This window comes from Acanthochromis polyacanthus, chromosome 17 (genome assembly GCF_021347895.1).
Source record: "Acanthochromis polyacanthus isolate Apoly-LR-REF ecotype Palm Island chromosome 17, KAUST_Apoly_ChrSc, whole genome shotgun sequence".
NCBI lineage: Eukaryota > Metazoa > Chordata > Actinopteri > Pomacentridae > Acanthochromis > Acanthochromis polyacanthus.
In genome coordinates, this window is record NC_067129.1 from 24,506,667 (window position 1) to 24,528,924 (window position 22,258).

Sequence of the window (22,258 nt, forward strand, 5' to 3'; positions counted from 1 at the left end):
ATCCAAAATACTGGCTGACAAGATGAATCCTTGAAGATGATTCTACAGAAGCCAAAATCACACGAAAGTTTGTAAAGAAGAAAAACTTTGAAAATCTAACCTAAATGAGTTTGAACCTTGATGTATTTTAAAGAGAAAGGTAGAGCAACACAACCCCTCCAGCAAAGAGATGCTGCGAAAAAAAAAGTATAAAAATGAAAGAACATCTGTCCAGAAATTAGTGCAACAACTGTTATGTTCCATGCTGAAGAGGTTTGAATCTGTGATCAAAAATAAAAGAGGACATATGAAGTATTAAAAAATAAAAGATTTGAATATCACTAATGAAAGATGCACTGACTTGTGTTGCATTGGGCTCCCACTGTGGGCCCTGCAGTTTAATATAGCGACTCTAAACTGTTAGTTTTTAATTTTACAGAAGAGCAAATATGCTACTTTTCAATTTATAAGTGATGCGATCAATACAAGATGATACAATTTAGGATCATTTTTAATGTACGTGATACTGCATAGGGGTGTATTCACTTTTGGTACTGTAAAGTCAGGACATGCACAGTATAAGATCTAAAACAACAGTTCTAGAAAAATAGTAGCTAAAATCCAGTAAACTGATACCTGTGCAGTATTGCAAATGATGTATTTCAACCATATTTAACTAGACGATCATGATATTTTAAACACAGATGCCATGCAAGCTAGTTAAGTGCAAGATCATCACATAGCAAATTCTGATTTGAGCTTTGTAGTAAAACATTTTTAATATCATTTTCTGTGCTTCTGTGAAATCTTTTTTGTCAGAGCTAAAGGTAAGATGTCACAAAAAAGAAACTTTAAAAACGTCAGATGTTCTTTCATTTAAAACTATTCATAAGTATTTATTTAATTTTTTTATATGACACCTCTGTTTGCAACTACTATGCAATGTTAATATTTCAAATATATAAAGAAGAGGGGCCAAATGAGATGCAAATGTAATCTGTAATTCAGAAAACATTTAATGTGCAAAGATGTGCAGTGTTTAAGAGTGTTAATGTGAATTATAGGGACTCTAATGTGAATAATGCAACAGCGACACCTACTGGCAGCTCTACTGTAATTACCTTGCAAATGTACACCTATCAGATATAACATTATGACCACATTGTGTTGGCTCCATTTATTGTGCTAAAACTACTCTGACTAAGTGGGGTAGCAGTGAATTTCGTGCAAGGTGGGACCTACTCTGATAAAGTTTATCCTGGTACCTCCCACAGATGCTCAATATGATTTGGATCTGGGGAATGGGGAACCCGGATGAACACCTTAGCTCCGTCCTATTCCCTGGGCCACTTCTGAACAGTTTATGTGGTGTGTCAGGGTGCATTGTCCTGGAAACTGTCATCAAGGACTGCTGCTGCTATGTGAGGTGAGAGGGTGAGGGGGTTGCCTGACCTGCAATGTCAGTAGTCGTGATGTTGTGGCTGATTGGTGTATCTGCTGCTGCTGCAAAAATGTTTTCTAATTGTGTGACTTTGGTTGTGAGTGCTGCTGCACCCCTAGGTGTTAAAGACTAGGTAGGTGAAGTTCTCTTGCTTGGGTTTGACGCTGAAATTATAGTGTCCAATACGGTTCCTCTGGTAGTAGAAGAGGCAGACAAAGCCAACGATGAAGAAGATTGACAGGCCGATTCCAAGACAGGAGAGGCCAACTATTTGGAGAGTGCTGATTTCTTCCTCCACGGACTCTGCAAGAATATATACCTCATTAGAAATGACAAGTGAAAAGAAAAATAGAGAAAATTACTGATATGTTCCATGCTGAAGAGGTTTGACATTTAGCTGGCTTTAAATAGCTAAATGGTGACAAGATTCTACAAATACTGGTATTTTAATGAGGGTTAGGATTCAAGTTTATTCACATCGACTGAGTACAATGAACAGGAATCTTTTAACACATTCCATCTTGTTAGGTAGCTGGGGTCAGAGGGCAGGGTCAGTACTGATAAGGTGACTCTGGAGCCTCCAGAACCCAGCAGTGACACCTCAGCAGAGCTTGAACTTGAAACCCAAACCTCTGAACTCAGCCACCACCACCCTTACTCTTGACCCGAACATAGACTCTCTCACTCAGACACTCCCAAAAAGAACTTTTCAAAATTATCACTAATAAGTTTATCATTAAAACAATTGGATTCAAATGAATGGATCTTTAATGTATTTCATGAAGTTCACAGTTTTTGAAACATCTGTTTTCTATCATGCTGAAGGAATTTTCCTTTCTACCAGACTGATAACACAGATAACAACACAACAGACTTCATTCAGCAGCTAGTTGGCTCGTTTATATTTTTGAATGAAGAGCCTAGTCAAGTTTAATATGGAGACTGGAGTCTTTAAACACATTTCTAATTTTAGAAAGGGCCACTGTGTCAGAGGCAGGAGCTCAAAAGTCATAAATTAATTTTGAGTTGAACTGATGAGCAGAAAAGGCATACAGTGGAAAAATATTCACATTTTAATGCACATCCAGCTAGACTCAAATGGCTTGGAGCAGATAGAGTTATACTGTATAGAAAGCCTCACCTTCATCTGACTTGAATATAGGCCCAAGAGAGTCAAACGCTCTTCCAACAGTTTTTGCAGAACGAGCTGTTCTTTGTAGACAGTCCTGTAAGAAAGTATGAGAATATCACGTATTATATCTTCTTTAAATATTCCAACAACAGTCCTAGAAAGTACTCACGGGCACACAGGTATCTGATCCGATCTGGATGCAGATCTGGACCTGGCAGTGTAGATAGATCACATTCAGGTTGACGATAGAGAATATCTGAACGGACACACGGGACGTGCTGGAGTTCCCGTTCATCAGCACTTTGGTGTATGAGTTCATGGAACAGCTGTGGAGACATAAACAACTGACTGAAAACAGAACTTTGACTTGCTTTATTTCTAAACTGTGTTAACTATAAATGCAAATTAATGCTAGTCAATTTCGGACTGTAACTTGTAGAATCATCTTTGTATACGTAGACAACTGTCAGAGTAGGTAGCTGTGAATTTAATCAATTATGTCACCTCAGCTTGATGTTTTTGCAGAAACCACTAACACTGAGTTAGTTGTTTCACTGAACAATTTGTTAATATTGATGCCACTGTTTCTTTTTGAGATGTTGCACTGAAGTAAGTCTAGTTTGAACTGAAGTGCTTCTAGCTGTGAATCAGTAAACGTCTTCCTGCTAACAAGGGTGCAGAGTTGTTCCTGTGGAGCAGATGATGTCATATTTTCCATCTCTCTGTCATTTAACCTTAACGTCCCACAGGAGGGAAATCTATTATTTTTCTTGTGTTTTGTGGTTGTTGTAAATTTAAAGGAGTTAAAAAAAATCTGTTATGACACTCGGATGTTTTCTTGTGTCATTCATCTGGCCACCCACATAGGTAACCTTCTTTACTTTACAAGTGAGTAAGAATTTGACCCAGGAGCTATGTACCATTTAAGTAACCAATAGTTTTCTAAGCTCAAACTGTGACTGACAGCTCTGGCTGGCACATGCTGGCATGCAGAGAGATTCTTCCTGAAGTGGATAACATTGATTTATGGAGCAAAGCAGTCTATTTTGAACAGGTTTAAAGGCAGAGGTTATACAGGCATGATGAAATGAACCATCAACACACTGTGGGGACATGTGACACTTTGATTCATTTCCTGAAAAGGGAAACAATATGGAATCTTTCAGATCAAATTGGTTCAAATTGATCAAGTATAACAGCACTGTACAAAATGATATTAAGATTTTGGACGTTTTTGGAAATACTTAGAGACACTTATTTGCAGTTGAGCCAGACTAGAAAAATACAAAGAGAGTGCAGGTGGCTTGTTTAGCTTAAAACCTTAGTTTGAAATTTGAACTTTATGTTGAAGCTTGAAGGAATCTGCAGAGCATATTAAAGACCTTCTATATATTAGGCCAATTTAGATCTGGTAGCACAAATTACATCAATTGCGTTAGAATTTTATTTTAAAAAGCATTATAAGGAGCTTCACATTAGTTATTTGAGAAGTTATTTGAAAAACTTGCAGAAGCTGAAAACATGCTTGTAATAGTTTCATTTGTTGTCATAATCCGTGGACACAGGTTGATTTTTTATTTTTTACTTGCCATAAAAAACTAACTATCCTGTTTTCCCAAGAGACAGGATAATACTCAACTTATTATCTTTACATAACAGATAAAATCTAATTTACCTAATGTAATGAAATTAGATTGGTAGAAGTCTGTCATCATCCTATATGCTAATCAAGTGACCGCATTTGGGATCCTGGCCCCTTGGACAAGATTCTCTGAAGTAATGGTAACATTAATGGTCGCAACATGAGTAAAATGAAGTATTATCTTTAATTAGGGGAGAGAATGAGCAATATTTTAGCACCTGCAGGTAAAAACAGTAACAGTGGTGTAGCAGGAACAGACCTGTTCTCCAGGAAGGCGTAGCTGTAGGTGTCTGCAGGGCTTCGGGTGGGAGTGGCCCAGCACTTGTTGATGACTACTTTAAGCTGCTCTGATGATGTGTTGAGTCTGACCTCCACCACCACTGCCTGCTCAGAGGACAAGCTGTAGTTGTAGGGCAGAGGTACTGAACCGTTCATCAGCTGTACCGTCACCTGGAATGACCCCAGGCCCATGATGACATCTTTGATCATGTCATACCTGCAGATGGAGGACAAAATATGTACAGCTGGAATACAGCTGGGATGCACTGCAAAACTGAGTAACACGGGACAAGATTGAGGAGATTTGTTGCTGTTTTCCTGTGTTGAATAAATGCTGGTGATGGACCGATGAGACACCCAGAACCTTTTCTAATACAGCACCATGTTATAATTTGCTTTTATTTCACTTAAAAGTAATGCTGAATTTTTTAAAGTAAATGTTTGGCATTCCCGGCCTGAGCCTGGGATCTTTCTGTATGGAGTTTGTGTGTTCTCCCTGTACGTGCATGAGTTTTCTCTGGGTACTCCGGCTTCCTCGAACAGTCCAAAAACATGCTCAGGTTAACTGGTACTTTTAAATTGTTCACATGTGTGAATATGAGTGTTCTCTATGAGTAGTCCTGTCATAGACTGGTGCTCTAAGTCAGCTGGGATAGACTCCAGCCTCCCTGCCACCCTAATGAGGAATAAGTGGTGTATATACAATGGATGGATGGCTGTTTGGCATTTTATTAACTTGTTTTCCGAGAGATAAATGACAAGACTGAAACTGAGCTGTGTGTCATACTACGTGGGTGCTTTCTGAAACTTACACTACCACAGATTCAGTATATTCCAGTACACAGTATGTCAAATGTCATACACCAAAAATAACAAGTGTCATACTGCTGGTCTCCTTTTGCAGCATGCAAGTCAGCTTTTCTGGCCAATCTGACCCACAATCCTCTGCAGAGGAAGATGCGTCACAAACATCGCTGTGGACAGATGACAGCTCACTTCACACAGCAGATTGCGATGTAAATATGAGCAAGATGATTCAAGCTTGAGGTGCAATATTATGATGAAGTAGCTTGTAGTAGTCGTATGTCACCATTACAACAGTCTGTACTATGTGAGGACAGATGCAGTATGTACTGAAGGAGACAGAAAAAGTATGTGATTTGAAACTCTGGATATTTTCAATTGCAGCCACGCTGCAGTTGTTTAGTTTAGCATAGCAGAAAGACAGTAAACAGGGGGACTCTGCTAGCCAAGAAAAACACTTACTAAAACATAAAACACATTCTAATTACCATGGTCGTCTTAACTGGTGATTCTCAACTGGCTGTCGGTGTGAGTGCAGGCGTGCATGGTCTGTGTTAACCACGTGATATACTGGTAACCCAAGCAGGTTTCATCCAGTGTCAGGTAGGTAGGCTCCTTTCTAAAATGTTACATGATTGGTCTAAGGGCTAAAGCCTGCTTTTTAGAGGAGTGCAGAGTAGCAGTCAAACAGCCTGTTTAGTTTAGTTTGCTTAGGAATAAAGTTAGTATTTAAGTGACTGCCATGATAAGAGCTGGCCAGATGATCTAAATGTTAAAGAGTGGTGCTCTCATTCTTATCTCCTTTAGCATAGGATACAGTGGACCATCATTTACAAATGGAAAGCAGATAGTTCTTTGAAGCAGCAACCTTCAAAGAAATGCACTTTTTTATAATATATTTATGTGCAGGGATTATTTTTGCAAAGTGCTCAAGCATGCTAAGTAATAGAAATGATGAGTGACGCATACCCCATGGAGCTAAAGTCAGCAGAGATAAGCATGCTCTTCATGTAGGTACACATGATGGGAACTTCCAGCAGTTTTGTGGGCACTTCCACTGCTCCGCTTGGTGAGGTATATGGATCCATGGTGCTGAACAGGGTAACAGATGCTGTGTAGTAGGTCTCATTCTAAAATACCGGACATTGGAGGCAGGCTTTGTGTCAGTTATATCACTTCACTATTAGAGACTAAATGCTGGAATGCATAGTACTAATGAAATATGTGAAAATACTGGGAAATATAAAAGTTTCAAAACTCACATGCACAAGTCGAGTGGCACATTCATTCCATGCAACAGTCAGCTGGACATGAGTATCATTGCCTCCATTCACGCCACATCCCCGCATGCCTAAGTACAGGGTGCTCTCCTGGATCTTGGAGCTCAAAAGAAAATCTTTCGCCATTGTCACAGTGATGGCAGCAACTCTGCAGTGGACTGAAAGGGACCCTCGCATGGAGCCATTGTTGGCAACTCTCAGTGTAGTAGTGGCTGTTGGGGTATTAGCGGTGGTTGTTGGGACAGTAGAGGTGGTTGTTGGGCTATTAGTGGTGGTTCTTGGGGTGGTAGTGGTGTTTGTTGGGATGACATTGGGAGTGGTTGTTGGCATGGTAGTGATTGTTGTTGGAGTATAAGGGGTAATTGTCGGGTGGCAGTAATGGTCATTGGGGTGGTAGTGGTGGCTGTTGGGGTAGTAGTAATGGTTTTTGGAGTGATAGTGGTGGTTCCTGGGGTGGTAGTGGGTACTGTGGCAGCAGTAGTCATTACAAGAGCAGTAACAATTGTTGTAGTCATAGAAGTGGTTGGTAGGGTAATATTGGTTGTTGGGATAATACTAATGCTGGTTGTTGGGGTAGTAGTAGTTACTGCAGGTGCAGTAGTGACTGTTGTTGGAGTGGCAGCGGTTGTTGGGGCAGAAGTAGTCACTAGGGTAGTAAAGGTAATTGTAGGGGTAGTAGTGGTGGTCACTGGGGTGGAAGTGTTTGTTAGGGTACTAATGGTAGTTATTGGGGCAGTAACTGTTGTTGGGACAGAAATTGTTGGAGTACTAGTGGTAGTTGTTGGGGCCGTATTAACAATTGCATGGACAGTAGTTGTTGTTGGAGCAGAGGAAGCTGTTGGAATACTAGGGGTGATTGTTGGGGCAGTAGTAGGTTTTGTTGGTGCAGGAGTGGGGTTTGTAGTGGTAGAGATAGTGGTATCTTGAGCACTGATTGAGATTGTTGTGGGAACTGTTTCACTTGTTCTAATGACGGTGGCTATCCCTGGAGTAATTACAGTGGTTAAGGCTGGATCACTGGTTGAAGGTTCTAACTGAGAGACAGGAGTGGTGCTGGCTGGAGAAAATATTGCTGTTGTCAGTGCTGGTGCCGCTGGCTCCAGGGTAGCAATTGCTGCACAAAACAAGACACACAGAATGCAAAAGAAATTCTGCTGCTGTTGATGCAAATCATATACGTAAGATTAACCTTTCCCACTGCCACACTATGAGATTCTACCTTGACAGGCTCGTCCAGGCCTTTCTGGATTGTTGTCTGTAAATCCATCCTGACAAACACACATGTAGGAGCCCCAAGTGTTTATACATGTTGCCCAGTAGGAGCAGTCATGCTCCAGTGAAGCACATTCATTAAAATCTGCAATAAACAAATAAAATAGGGTCAGTAAGTTGAGTTTTATATTGCTGCTTGTTATCTGTTGATTCTGAAAATTCCTGTTCTTCAAACATGAATAGCTCTATTCACTGTATTCACCAGTGGTGAGGACACAGACACAAATTTGGGATGGACTTCAGCAGATGATGAAAATTATGTCAGACAGACTCTCACATACCCACGAGGGAGTATAATCAAGGCTTAAAGCTTCCCCCAGTACAACAGAAGGTCGAGGAGAGCAAGAGTCAGTTCCTTCACTTTGATGCAGGAAGTAGTATCTTAGGCACGTATTTCATCGAATATCCTTTAATTTTGCTAGATGAAACCGCCGCCAGGTTGCAGTGCCATGTCTTTCATGTTAAGAATTTGATTTGAATGGAACAAAGTACTGATACAAAATAGTGCAAAGAAGAGAAACCCACGAGTGAAGAGGATCATCCTTCAGTATAGATGCAGGAGACTTGGCTTGTGCAGTGATCCACTACGTTAAAGAAAGCTCTTCACGTAATTCTTGGTTAGTGATCACATCATCTGCTTGAATGTGCACGCCAAATCCTTTGCTGTGATCTGCCAGATCAGGTGGCTGGCTGGGCGGCTGCTTCAGATCACAGCTGTTCAGCAGAGATGTCCCAGTGGGAAGATGCAGGAAGCAGGTGGAAGAGCGAGGCCCACACACATCTAACTGTTTTCACAAGCTGCATTGCACTAACCATGACCAACTAACCTAAACTAACTTTGAAATGTAAAATCAAACTTTGCTAGAAGAAACACTTGCAGGTAATGTGCACTATCGTTCACACGCTTGGGTTCACCCAGACAATTTCAATTTCATGTTTTCCATGAAAACTCACATTTTTATTCAAGTGCTAACATGATTGCACAAGAGTTTTCTAATCATCAATTAGCCTTTCAGCACCATTAGCTAACACAATGTAGCATTAGAACACAGGAGTGATGGTTGCTGGAAATGTTCCTCTGTACCCCTATGTAGATATTCCATTAAAAATCAGCCATTTTCAGTTACAATAGTCATTTACTGCATTAACAATGTCTACACTGGATTTCTGATTCATTTAATGTTATCTTCATTGAAAGAAAAGATTTTCTTTCAAAAATAAAGACATTTCTAAGTGACCTCAAACTTTTCAACTTTTCAATACTAGAAAGAGACATACCATTAATGCTTGTGTTGTTTTTATCCACAGTGTATTTGGAGATGTTCATCAGAGAGTGCAGCAGCACCGTGGACACATTACTTATGTTTTGGCTTTGACTTGGGGTGAATATCACGGTGAAGTTGACCACCACACTGCCAGGGGAGAAGCCTCTGATCTCTATTTTTACCTGCTCTGAATCTACCATCCTCCTTATCTCTGGGGACTGACGGATCTGTTGGTGACAGAAGAACAGGCCTTGGGCCAGAATTGTATGCAACAGATGTGTTTGAAGCCTCTTACATCAACGATTACATTCAGTGATTGGATAACCCTTGGAACACACCAACCTCTTCTAAAATGGTTGCAGTGAGGTTTCTGTAGGCCTGGCTGCTGGCATTATGGAGGTCAGCAGTGAACTGGATGTTGGTAAGTCGTGCTGTGGCGTCAAGAGTCTGAGCATCTACAAAGAAAAGCCTTATTATGAAACACATTAACCACAACTAAATGTCAGCCTTCTGAACAAAGTAGGGTCTATTGGTTAAAAATAGTTTTTTTTCTTTTTAAGTATATTTTTCATCACATGTGAATCTTCAAGGGCAATTAAATAATTTCTTAGGGCAGTAATGACTGACTACATCTGATCTCATTTTTAAAAATATATGAATCAGTTTCTTCACTTGAGTCTCTGGCAAAATACATTTACAAAACAAAGCAGAACAGGAAAAAACAAGGATTTCTCACTTTTAGTCAGTGAAGATCAATCTAAAATTCAGTCTGATGTGTAGCAATAATTTCATTAAACAGATTTTTTATCCTAATTGTAATGTTATACAAATAAGTTATTATGTAAATGATTGTGGATAAATGTAGTAATTTACTGTAAGCCTGAACATGTACCACAGATTGGTATGTCCATGATACTAATGTACATGATAAAATAGAGATCAGAAAATCAAAGCCACCATAACGATAAATTCTTACCAGTTCTGACCGACATATGAAGGGCGACACCTTCACTTCCACAGACATAGGGAGTGACAGAAACAAGGTAAAGCATTGCAGGCTGCAATCCCTTCACCTCTATCATGGTTTGCCCGAATTCCTGAGAAAGGATGACCTCTGACCCCTTGCTTACAACAACCTTGTGAATCTGGTTTGTCTGAGACTGGGTGGACCAGCAGACAGAGAAGGAGGTTCCAGTGACATTAGCTGCCAGTAAGCTGCTGATGCTCGGAGGAGCTGGAAGGTGTTAGTGGGTAGAAGAATACAAAACAGGACTTACCATTCAGTAATGGTGGTTCAGGAAGTACTTTCACATTCACTGGGAAACACATTTATTTACGTTTGTGCTGAGAATTATGTAAAAAAAAAAAAAAACACCACTCCAGAATTTGTATGGTTAATTTTAAGGTATTGCCACCAGGCAGTTAGCTTAGCTTAGCTTAGCACAGCAATAGCACAGCCCTTCAAAAATAGTTAATGGAATGCTCAGTGCAGTGTATGGCGCTGGGTTCATATTTGCTGTAACTTGAAGACATGTACAGCTTAAAAATATCACCCAGTTGATGAATTTAAATGCACTTCATGCTCTTCTGTATGTTTGAAATTATACGCATTTGACAAAGCCAAATATTCTCTCTAAGTGTCATTTATTTTAGACACAGAATCTGATATTGTGGCTTCAGGTGGCGTAGGTTCAAAGTAGGTGAAAATCAAACATTTCTTACGACATGTGGTTGTTGGCAGAAATGACTCCGCAGTTGAGCTCATGCTGGTGTTAGGTGGAGAACTGGTCCATAGCGGAGCATGTGATGAATTATAAGGGACAGAGGTTGTCTTAGTCAGAGCTGTTGTCATGCTGTTCTCAGAGGAGTTGAAGATACCCGTGAAGTTGTTGCCTGGAGGTTCCTGTGTGGTGTTGGAAGCTGGGGTGAAGGCTGTGTTGGTCAGAGGGGGGTAGGTCAGCAGAGGCTCTGTGGTTGATTCCCTGATGTCAGCTGGGAACAACAAATACAAGTGGATGTTAAAATCAGGCCTTCAGATGTAAAATATTTATGCATCCTGCCAGCTGAGTGGGTCCAGCCAGTTACACTGTTTTGTTTAGCACGTGACTCACAGAGCTACTGTACATAAATGACACACACCACTTGTGTACACTGACTGACATATGAGAAATCTAGAGACTTCACCCAGCCTCCATGTGAGGTTTGTTGTGATGACAGAAAGTTGCCTTTTTTGAAACTAACCACAATTTCCTGGTTCAAGTAACTTTGACTGTCTTGAGGAACTACCCGGCACATGTAGCAGCCTCCTATTGTACATCAGCTTCGTTTTAGGGCGGTGGTTTGTTCCCTGCAACTTTGTTTGTGCCAAAGATGAGGTTCCGTAACCTCCTCCTTCTAGCAGTATCAGAGCTCGTCTTTGCTTCTCATTACTGCATGTGTCACACAGTTGTCACCGTAGGTGTTAAGCCCCCCCCCCACTGTGTTTTAAGATTTGTTTCTTTCTTTGAATTTTTCACTTTTAGTACACTGATGTGACCCTGATGAGACAGATAAATGTTTTTCCACAATATCATAATTTACCTGAAAAGAAACCTATTGCAGCTGTCTTCGGCTCTGGTTGTGTGTATCAACTCCTTTCATTTCATGCAACACTTAAAACATAGTATGTCTTACACAATTACAAAAAATACCAAAAAGACACGTAACCATCGTTTAGAATGGTAAGCTCTACACACTTCTCTATCAATACGTCTTCAAAGAACATGTGAAACTGGAACTGCCTTCAAACATCTGCTTGTGCATCTACTTTATTTAACCTCCTTGACCTCAGCCTCTTGTCTGTCTGTCAGTTAAACCTGTGTGGGACTTTCCTGTACATGATGCAGGAAACCCCCCGTTATATGTGCTTTCCTCTCAGGGACTGGACAGCTTGCAGTCATTGATTCAACTATGAATTCTACATAAGAGGGCCAAAAGACAATATGAGGACATTTATTCAAAAGATGAAGATGAACTGAAAGTGGGCCTTTGAAGAGGGTAAGCTAGCAAATCCACTAATGGTTCAAAATGTACAAATGGACAGTAAAGTCTAGTCAAAGCTCAAATTGGAATCTCATTGTAATGTCACAGGGGAATTGAACCAGGCAATATATGCCAGAAAATCCTAGAATATCTTGCAACAGAAGGAATTTTACAGGACAAACAACTTCAGAACTTGGTCGTTCAGCTGAAAGAGGCAATAAGAGCATCAAATGCCACATAAAAATATTATGTATGGTGATAATTTCATTCAATAAAGGACTGAAAAACGTTTTTCCTTATGGTGTTGTTCAAGAAAGGTAAAATATTTGCTTGTAGAAAAATTTCCATCCATTATCTATACACCACATAATCCTCATTAGGGTCATGGGGGGCTGAAGTCTATACCAGCTGACTTGGACTGAATGCAGGGGACACCCTGGACAGGTCGCCAGTCTGTCACAGGGCTTCATATGGAGACAAACAATCACACTCACATTCACACCTACAGACAATTTAGATTTACCAATTAACCTCAGCATGTTTTTGGACTGGCTGCACAGTGGAATAGTCGTTAGCACTTTCGCCTTGCAGCAAGAAGATCCCCGGTCCAAACCCCAGGGTGGGCCTGCGATCTTTCTGCATGGAGTTTGCATGTTCTCCCTGTGCATGCGTGGGTTTTCTCCGGGCACTCCGGCTTCCTCCCAAAGTCCAAAAATATGCTGAGGTTAATTGATTACTCTAAATTGCCCGTAGGTGTGAATGTGAGTGTGCTTGTCTGTCTGTATATGTAGCCCTGTGACGGACCGGCGACCTGTCCAAGGTGTCCCCTGCCTTCGCTCAAGTCAGCTGGGATAGACTCCAGCACCCCCCGCGACCCTAATGAGGATAAAGCGGTGTATAGAGGATGGATGGATGGATGTTTTTGGACTGGCTGCACAGTGGAATAGTCGTTAGCACTTTCGCCTTGCAGCAAGAAGATCCCTGGTCCAAACCCCAGGGTGGGCCTGCGATCTTTCTGCATGGAGTTTGCATGTTCTTCCTGTGCATGCATAGGTTCTCTCCGGGCACTCCGGCTTCCTCCCAAAGTCCAAAAATATGCTGAGGTTAATTGATAACTCTAAATTGCCCATAGGTGTGAATGTGAGTGTACTTGTTTGTCTGTATATGTAGCCCTGCGACAGACTGGCGACCGTAAGGGTGTCCCCTGCCTTCGCCCAAGTCAGATAGACTCCAGCCCCCCCGAGACCCTAATGAGGATAAAGCGGTGTATAGAGAATGAATGGATGAATGTTTTTGGACTGTGAGAGGAAATCAGAGAACTTGGAGAAAACTCGTGCATGCACAGCAAGAACATGCAAACTCCTTGCAGAAAGATCTCAGGCCTGCATGTTGGGATGCAAACGCTATGAGGCGATGGTCCCAACCACTGAACCACTGTGCAGCCCTGTACAAAATTACACTGCCCCTCAAAAGTTTGGCGTCACTGAGAAATGTCCATATTTCTTTTTAAAGAAAAGCATTTTTTTTTCAATGAAGATAACATTAAATTAATCAGAAATACAGTCTAGACATTGTTCATGTGGTAAATGACTGTTCTAGCTGGAAATGGCAGATTTTTAATGGACTATCTCCATAGGAGTACAGAGGAACATTTCCAGCAACCATCACTCCTGTGTTCTAGTGGTGCATTGTGTCAGCTAATTGTGTTGAAAAGCTAATTGATGAGTTGAAAACCCTTGTGCAATTATGTTGCACGGGGATGAAAGTGTGAGTTTTCATGGAAAACATGAAATTGTCTGGATGACCCTAAACTTTTGAACGGTAGTGCACATTACCTGGAAGTGTTTCTTCTAGCAAAGCTTGATTTTACATTTCAAAGTTAGCTCAGGGGACCCCAAACTTTTGAATGCTAGTGTATATTTAAAAAAAAACCCAACAACTTATTTTTCAACATAAAAGCTAAAAGGTATTACTGGCTAGGATCATACAGCTATATTTTTGATTTGTAACTATGTCACACTGACCTACACTTTGGCATTTACAGGGCAGTCAGTGGGCTGAAAGAAGCATCATATTATATCATTTCAGTAATAAAAAAAAACATGCAACAAATTTAGAGGTTGATCTACTCTTCTTTTTTGTTTTGTACCGATCTCTGAATACACCATTTAAGCTGTATTATAAATTCTTAAAGCATCAAGATAATTCTTATAAAAATGTGTGACTGAAAAATACATGATGATTTATCCACATTATTTTTGTTATTTATGAAGTTTACCATCCTATTAATCTTACATACTGTAAGGTATACTCATTTTATAAAACACATTCGAGGTATATATAGTGGAAGAGGGAAAAAGGTTGCCATACAGTGTATTTTGTACATTTAAATTTACTATTACACTTCAACTCACCACAGTATACTGAGGGGTAAATAATAAATAATAAATGTTTTCACCACATGCACACACACCTGTACAGTTGGCTCCAGGGTGACTTGGATCAACATCAGTATATCCTTGGTGGCAGGCACACTGATAGGATCCCACTGTGTTGTTACAGTGGGCCCGAAGGGAACACTGACGAAGAGCCGAGTGTGCACACTCATCTACATCTGCAGATACATGAGGGGTTAGATGGAAATTACAAATACATGTGTGCGGTTTTAAATGAAGGTTATGTTTATTTAACGTGTAATCATGACAAATTGTAAAAAAAAAACAAAAAAAAACAACTAAACAACAGGCAACCAAGAAGCATCATTTACAGACAAATGACAGATTTTGAAATTCAACACACAACATCTACAAGCATGTAAAGGTTTCAGGCAGGAATGTTCAAATGCAATGTGTGAGTCACACTTGATTCACGTGTCGCCATTATATCGTTAATTTAAAAGGATGAGTGATTCAGATGTGTCTAAAAATAAGAACATTATTACACTGAGAGCTAGAGATGAATTAAAGCCTACAGAGTAGAGGAGGAACTTCATTATCTCTAAGAGAACCTATTAGGAGTCAGCTTGATGTGTGTGTGTAATGGGAAGCTTGTCTTTTGTGCAAATGTAACAAGTATGACTGATTTATGATTAATATCTGTGTGTACGTGTGTGTGTGTGCGTGCGTGCGTGCGTGCATGCGTGTGTGTGTGTTTGTGTGTGTTTGTGTGTGCAATCGCTCTGTGTTATTTTCCGCTATTGCAGGAAACATCCCACAGATGACTGTCACTCAAACAGAAGTGGTGGGAGAAGGAAACTGTGGTGCGTCTGAGTCATTTTTTCCTGAACGCCGTGTTCTCTGCCACATGATTCATTCTCGACAAGAATACACACTCTACAAGAATGTCATTCCTCTAAAGACCAAATGTAGCCTCGCAGACAAAGATCAATGCTGCCGTACAGAACAACGGTGTCTCCTCACCTCGCACAGTTACAGATGACACCTCCTGTATGTGTTTGAGCAGCAGATGCAGCTTTGATGTGACATTGTGCAGTGGCATAGTGAAGTTGCCGTCTATCAGCAGAGAGGTGGCGGTTCTGTGGGGATGCACTGGCCATGAGTCGAGATAATAAATGGAAACCTTAGACTGCAGAGCTCCAGTCACCTTTAAAAGACAGTGACAAAAAAATTAACCAAAGTGGAAACTAATGACAGAAGATAAGTGAGCGCAGAAGTAACTACTAGAGCAAACATTTAGTGTCTTTGGTGATAGTTGACTAGTGATCTTAGCAGCATGGTCTGGATTTATGAGTCACAACAGGGCCGGACTGGGAAAGAAATTCAGGCCGGGAGATTTCCAATCAGTCAGGCCACTTCCGCCACTGCAAGGGTTGTGTCACGTGGGATAATGCACCAATTTTTTTTTCCTTCCAAAAATATGCCTTTTACAGTTATGTTATAGCAATTGCAACACTACTAAACAGACAGTAAGTCTATTAAACACAACCATAACGACAGCTCCATACAGTCCAGTACTTTTCTCTTCTGTAATCTCTTCACTACCCTCACCAATTTTTCCAATGTTTTCCTTTACCTATTATTTATATAACATGTGGAATTAAAAAAATATATTATTTTGTCAGCAAATCATTTAGATGTCAGCTGGTCATAGCTAATAATAGATGCAAACACCAATGTCCATTTTATAACTGAAAATTGTAAGTCAACTGCCTATCCTACCTGAAGAGGGGGTCTCAAACGTTTTCAGGATTCCAGCAACCCACCTGACACCTGTGGAGCTTATTTGGGCCAGACATTTTTTATTATATTTTGACCTTTGAAGTCTGATGATGCATTTGTGAGAAGAACCGACCGTTTGTAAACTTACCTGAAGTAAGAGTGCTCCATAATCTTCGCTCCTTCCACTCTCTGGTCTCACTCTCATATCACCGCTCTGCAGTTCGTTCTCGCTATGAACGGGCGGGCCATAAAGCAACTAATCAATCATGGCACGTTTCTTCTAAAAAAAAATGTCACTTTGACCAATCACTATCCTTCTGATTTAGAGCTCAGAGCACTTGCTTTGTGTGAGTGACAGGAGGGTGGGCGTGTACTCTGTAAGACTTCTAGCGCCGCTGTCTCTGGCCTGTCTGCCAAAAAGCCGATCAACTTTTTTTCAATGGCCTGCCAGTCTGTGGCTGGCCTGTCCAGGCAGGCCAATAAGGAGGCAGGCCACCGGGAAAAGTCCCGCCTCTCCCGACTGCCAGTCCGGGCCTGAGTCACAATATTCCTCATGAATGTGGTAGAAGTAATTTATCAGTATTATCAGTAGTATTACCATTGCTTGAAGCATTCTTATGTGATTCAGAAGCCCATCATCCTTGGACATCAGCTCCCGGTAATCTGTCTTCACTGTTACTGTTGCATTCAAACGGCATCCTCCATTAGTCCAATAGTTTGCAGAGCCTGAAAGTCAGGTTAAAAGGATGTCTGCTGAATTTGTAATAAAAAAAAGCAACCTATTTTCTCACTTTTATTTGGTGAGATCTAGGAGCTCCCACTCTAGCACTGGTAAAAATTTCAGCAGAAGACTTCCAAATGAATGCAGCACCTCCCCCTAAATCACAATGTTGAACTGATTCTGTACATTTGACCATAAACCTGCAGAAAAGATGTGGAAAGAACTTTAAACTGTGTACTGTTTTTAACTTCATATGTGCATGGGGCTGTCATTTTCACATTATCTATGAGATTCCACAAAGCATTTCCCAGCCAGTCTGTTTTCAAGCAACTCACTGGACCTCTTCTACCATTGACATGTTTCACTGTTGTTACTTCAGCAGAAAATAGAGGTGGGTGGCAAATTAAGAAAAAACAAAAATATGAAGTGCCATTAGATCAGCTTCAGTGCTCCTTCGCATTCATTTCCACACACCATTTTTCCAAAAGATATTCTCTAATTTGATGTCTTGATGATGGTGGTGGAGAGAGCTGTCACACACTTTGGTCCACAGTCTCTATCAGGAGTTGAGTTGGCTTTTGTTTTGGTGACTGTAAAGGCCACAACATATGATTCAAATCATTTTCATCAAGCCATTCAGTGGCCCCTCGGGCCCTACATGGATGGTTTGATTGTCATCCTGGAAGAGACACGCCCATCAGGACAAACATGTTCCCTCAGAGGGTAAAGGGGATCACTCAGAACAACTTTGTACTGACTTGCAGTGATCCTTCCCTCTAAGTGAACCCAAACCATGACAGCAAAATGCCCACCACAGCATAGCAGGGCCACTAGATCACCAGTAGCATGCAGATTTTTCCATTAATTTGTCACCCATCTGTAGTTCCAATAAAAACAGCACAGAGTGATGTTTGCATCACTGTGGGTTTCTCTCTAGTTTAGGACTGACTTCAACCAATAAACCACACTAGTTGTATACTCTGATAATCAGGATGTATACTAACTTGCAGGATCCTGACAGACAGAGCTGCCGAGTCCCTGGCAGCATTTTTGCCAGCCTGGACAGGCTATATCCAACTCACAGTCCTCAGATCTGGGACACAATCCATCTGCAGTTGGACAGGATCCTGGCTTGGCAGCAAACTCAGCACTCCTGTTTACAGCTTCATTCAAAGGAAATAACATGTTACAGGCCATATATTAGTGGCGAGATATTTGTGGCAGTGCAGTCTCTGCACTTCCATCTGGTGTCTTGTACACAGCACAACACGCTGTAAGGTCACACTGAGTGCCTGGACGTGTACAGTGTGTGATGCTATATTATCCGATTTTACAGACACAAAGACTCTCCTACAGTCTGATAAGAAGCTAATTTATGCTGTCGTACCACCCTCACACCCAGAGATGGATAAGTGATGCACAGTACACTCACGCAGGGCACAGTAGCGACCAACTTGCACGTAGCCATCGCAGCACCTGGTCACCTGCTCAGTCACTGTCTTGTACTCAGTCTGATGCGTCAGCATGTAGAGTGTGACTGTACATGTCTTCCAGAGGAGCCAACCCCCACAGGGCTTCGACTCGGTGTAGGGGACCTTGTGCACCACCAGGAAACTCACAATCTTTGTTTCATTGTAAGTACAGAGATGGTAGCCAGATGGAGACAGGCTATTACCTGGAATTAAATACATCTTATCAATTACTGTTTGTTAAGTTTCCCTGACTGATTAGTCCCTGACTGTATAATAACATAAAGTTTTATATTTTCAGCCATTAAAATCCTCCTTCATTTCAACTCATCATAAAGCATTAAATAATTCATCCAATCAGTGACATCAAAAAGCAGATTAATCTGTTATGGCAATGCATCAGTTCGATATGAATCTGTCATCGGTGTGGAGGCCTACCTTCACGTGCAGTGTATTGTCCCTCATAGAGAGCCAGCAGGGCCGCAGTCACCCAGATGGAGAGCATCCAACTCATTTTTGTAGATCAGAGTCCCAACCGTATATTTAACCACCACATTGTACCTGCATATTTCACTTTGAGGTGATGCTAACTGAATGTTCAAGGTGTATTCAAAGACCAAATCCTCTGTGGCTGTCTTTCTCCTCCCCTCTTTGCACCATCAGTCCCTCATGGACCACGAAGTCATGGTAGACAGCAGGTAAATGATAAATAAATGCTAATAATTATAAATGTACTTGATTCATTTTTGCAAAAAAAAAAATACAATAAGCAAAAGGATTTGATATTCTTTATTGCTACAATAAGTGGCAGCATGACAAGCTAAAAAAATTTGCATATTATTACAAAGAGAAAAGTGTTAGCTTCATATTATTTTCGCAAAGAAAATCAGACAGCACTTTCACTTTTGTAAAACAAACAAGTTGTCTTTTCACTTGTTCTTTGGCAGTGTCAGTAAACATGTTTGTGATGCTGGGGGAGAGAGATGTGGGATGGGAGGAGTCTGAGTCCCGAAAGATTTGGTTTCCACACAGGTAACCATGGCAGTGTCTGCTCTGCTGCTGCAGTTCACAGCCAACTGTGTCAGCCATTAATGTCAAGTAAGGAGGAGTGAGAACTTCTCTGCCATTTTCCCACATGTCTTCATTCTCATTTTATGAAGTAACAGCAGGACGCTTTGGCTGTCCAAGATATGCTCTATAAAAAGACAACATGGAGACTCTGTGATCACTCAGAAATTATTAATGAATACATGTTCATGTCTGAGGAAAGAAAATTCTATAGATTCTCATCATCTTAATAAATCTTTTCATTTGTGTTTCTTATGTCTTACTGATTCATATAATGGTGCTTCTGTTATAGTAATGAGGTGTGAAAATGGGCCTGATTAATCGTCCGTCAGTCATTAAGCGATAATGACTGGGTACATGTTGGCATGCTGGTGCATGTGGATACAAAGAGTCAATTCAAGTTTCTGCACATGAAAGTGTCTGCACCACAAAATCTGTCTGATAGAATACTTCATTGTTGCTTTAATTTTTGTTCTTAATAAAGCTAAAGATTATGAAGTGTAGTGCAGTTGTGTCTTCACTAACACCTGACTGGGCTCATGCAGCTGTTGCCAGGTGCTGTAGCTGACATGACTTTCAGAAAGGGGCCTATACACCAAATACGTAGAACAACAAGTCCCCACTGAACGCCAGTAATGACACAAATCTGCTGCTGTGCTGTAGTGGCTTTCTTTCAGTCAAGGTCCTAATTAGTTTCAATGGGGTTAGAGGGCGTGTAGTTACATGCATATTATATCTGCATAGTTTAAGCCTACTAAAGACAACCTAAACCAAGATAGAACAGATTCTGTCATCACCTGGTTCCCTTCTGGATCATAACAAACCTGCTACAAACAATCTTGGCATTTAGTTTGACATAAATCTAAATTTTAAGCAGCACACCACAAAGCTTGCACGATATTGTTTTTATCATTATAAAAATATTTCAAACTATGGTGTATCTCAGTGTTTAAAGACACAGAAATTATCTTACATGCTTTCATCTCATCTTGCTGAGATTACTGCAGCAGCCTTTTACCTGCCTGAACAAAACATTTTCAACTGACTGTAGAATGTATAAAATTCACTTGCCAGAACTAAGAGACCTGATCACATCACTTTGTTTTGTCCTCTTTACACTGGCCCCCCGTATGTTTTAGTATAGATTTTAGATTTTACCAATTACTTTTAAGGCCCTTTGTGACCTCTCTCCCTACTATGTCTTTGATGTTTTAGTACTATTAGTACACCCCGGTACCAGAAGTCTTTTGTCTGTTCCAGGAGCCCAGCTCACACTAAAGGGGACAGAGTGTTTGTAGTCAAGGCCCCAAAGCTGTGGAACAATCTGATCTCTGAGTAAGTAGCAGCTTTTTAGTCTCCTCTTAAAATATATTTTTATTAGTGAGCTTTTCTTGTTTTTCCTTGGTTTTTAATTTCTTTTGCACTGGCTTTAAATAAAAATAAATAATCAAAGTTTTACCTTTTCCTACACTGTGTTGAATCTTATTGACCAAACTGTACTTTTTTCTTTTCTTTTTCTGTTAACTTGCCTGTTTTATTTCACTGCCTTGTGGACAGACCGTTACTCATATTAGGATGGTACATTGTTGCCAGAAATTTTTCAGTTTATTTTTTAAAAGTAATAAAAGTATCTCTTAAGTGGATGAAAAAAAGAAAAGAAAAGGAAAATAACACACTTAATTCATCTCAATATTTACTTTTCAGTGAAGAGTCACCACTTAGGCTTCCGGCCTTGACCAATTTTACTGTAATACTACAAGTGACTCAACATGAAGCAACATATAACTACGAACTTACTCAGTTTTAGCTTTACAGGACTCTAGCCAAGTTCACTTTATTGTCATCCTAACTCCACACAAAAGGTATGTAGTGAATTATAGTGACATTAATCCCAAGACCAATACAAGATGGGAACTCTGAAAGGACAGAATACAAGAATACAGAAAGAACCAGCATGCAAAGAAAAAGTGAGTGAACAAAGTGGTTTAATTCTATATAAATGCTCTGTAAATGAGTGATAAATACAGCTAAAAACTGTTGTTCAGTGCAGCCTGTTATGTAGGAGCCAGATGCACCGCCAAATGCCGTAACTGAGTTTTAGGATTCTGTTATGCAGTACAGATAAGACTATATTCATAGGAGTATTTAAAAAAAATGCACACGGATTGATCTACCGTTTTCTTTTTCTTTTTTTTTACAGTGAAGCTAATTATCTGATGTTCATAGACTAATACAGGTACACTTAACATTTTATTTCCTACAGTGACCACCATTTAAAATGACCAAGGAGAAGAGTGTTTGAGGTGAGACAAATCATACATAGGTAAAACATATCGTTTATTTTTTGGCTTCAACACTGAAAATCGTAAAAAGTACAGCAACTAAATTTACGATAAAACATGTTTTCATTGTTAGTAGGATACCTGTTATTCCTTCAGTGATTAGATATGCATCATATCAGACTTACTGGAGAATAATATCCAGCTGTGATGGAGCTTAGGACTAACTGTGCTACATTCTGGACTTGGACTTTCAGTGAATGAACCTGACTTATCAGAGGTGTGGTGGCTGTGTCCCCCAGCCAGGCCCCTCCTTAGAGGTACCTCTGATATCAGCTCCAAAGAAGTATAAAGGTCTTATCTATATAGTAGAAAACATACAAAGGAACCGTCATTGCATGTAAAATAGTAAGTGATCAGAGTGGATT

The 22,258-nt window shown here is 40.4% G+C and overlaps 2 protein-coding genes across 3 annotated transcripts; both read right to left on the reverse strand.

Moving 5' to 3' along the window:
• Positions 1-472: 472 nt before the first annotated feature.
• LOC110954686 (uromodulin-like 1) lies at positions 473-9,403 on the reverse strand. 2 transcript variants are annotated; one of them, XM_051937439.1, is made up of 7 exons: positions 7,777-9,403; positions 6,540-7,671; positions 6,247-6,407; positions 4,454-4,690; positions 2,722-2,878; positions 2,562-2,646; positions 473-1,723 (listed from the first exon to the last, which is right to left on the reverse strand). In XM_051937439.1, the coding sequence occupies exons 2-7, from the start codon at positions 6,885-6,887 to the stop codon at positions 1,536-1,538; spliced, it is 1,176 nt and encodes a 391-aa protein (XP_051793399.1). In that variant the 5' UTR covers positions 6,888-7,671; positions 7,777-9,403; the 3' UTR covers positions 473-1,535. The 2 variants fall into 2 exon arrangements, with proteins under 2 accessions (XP_051793399.1, XP_051793400.1); XM_051937440.1 differs by lacking the exon at positions 6,540-7,671.
• A 39-nt stretch (positions 9,404-9,442) lies between these two features.
• On the reverse strand, positions 9,443-22,258 carry LOC127530224 (uromodulin-like 1). Its single transcript, XM_051937438.1, has 7 exons — positions 18,447-22,258; positions 18,019-18,177; positions 16,892-17,019; positions 15,535-15,718; positions 14,589-14,729; positions 10,817-11,086; positions 9,443-10,328 (listed from the first exon to the last, which is right to left on the reverse strand). Exons 1-7 carry the CDS (start codon positions 18,703-18,705, stop codon positions 10,042-10,044), a joined length of 1,428 nt encoding a protein of 475 aa, XP_051793398.1. The 5' UTR covers positions 18,706-22,258; the 3' UTR covers positions 9,443-10,041.

Bases quoted from the DNA above. Each gene is read 5' to 3' on its own strand.
- LOC127530224 (XM_051937438.1), bottom strand. From the start codon at position 18,705: ATGTATTTAATTCCAGGTAATAGCCTGTCTCCATCTGGCTACCATCTC. The intron at 14,730-15,534 runs GTGAGGAGACAC...ATGTATCTGCAG, and splicing joins GTCATCTGTAACTGTGCGAG to ATGTAGATGAGTGTGCACAC. The intron at 10,329-10,816 runs GTAAGAAATGTT...AACACCTTCCAG, and splicing joins TCTGCCAACAACCACATGTC to CTCCTCCGAGCATCAGCAGC.
- LOC110954686 (XM_051937439.1), bottom strand. From the start codon at position 6,887: ATGCCAACAACCACTCCCAATGTCATCCCAACAAACACCACTACCACC. The intron at 2,647-2,721 runs GTGAGTACTTTC...ACTTTCTTACAG, and splicing joins GATCAGATACCTGTGTGCCC to GACTGTCTACAAAGAACAGC. The intron at 1,724-2,561 runs GTGAGGCTTTCT...ATATTCTTGCAG, and splicing joins TATATTCAAGTCAGATGAAG to AGTCCGTGGAGGAAGAAATC.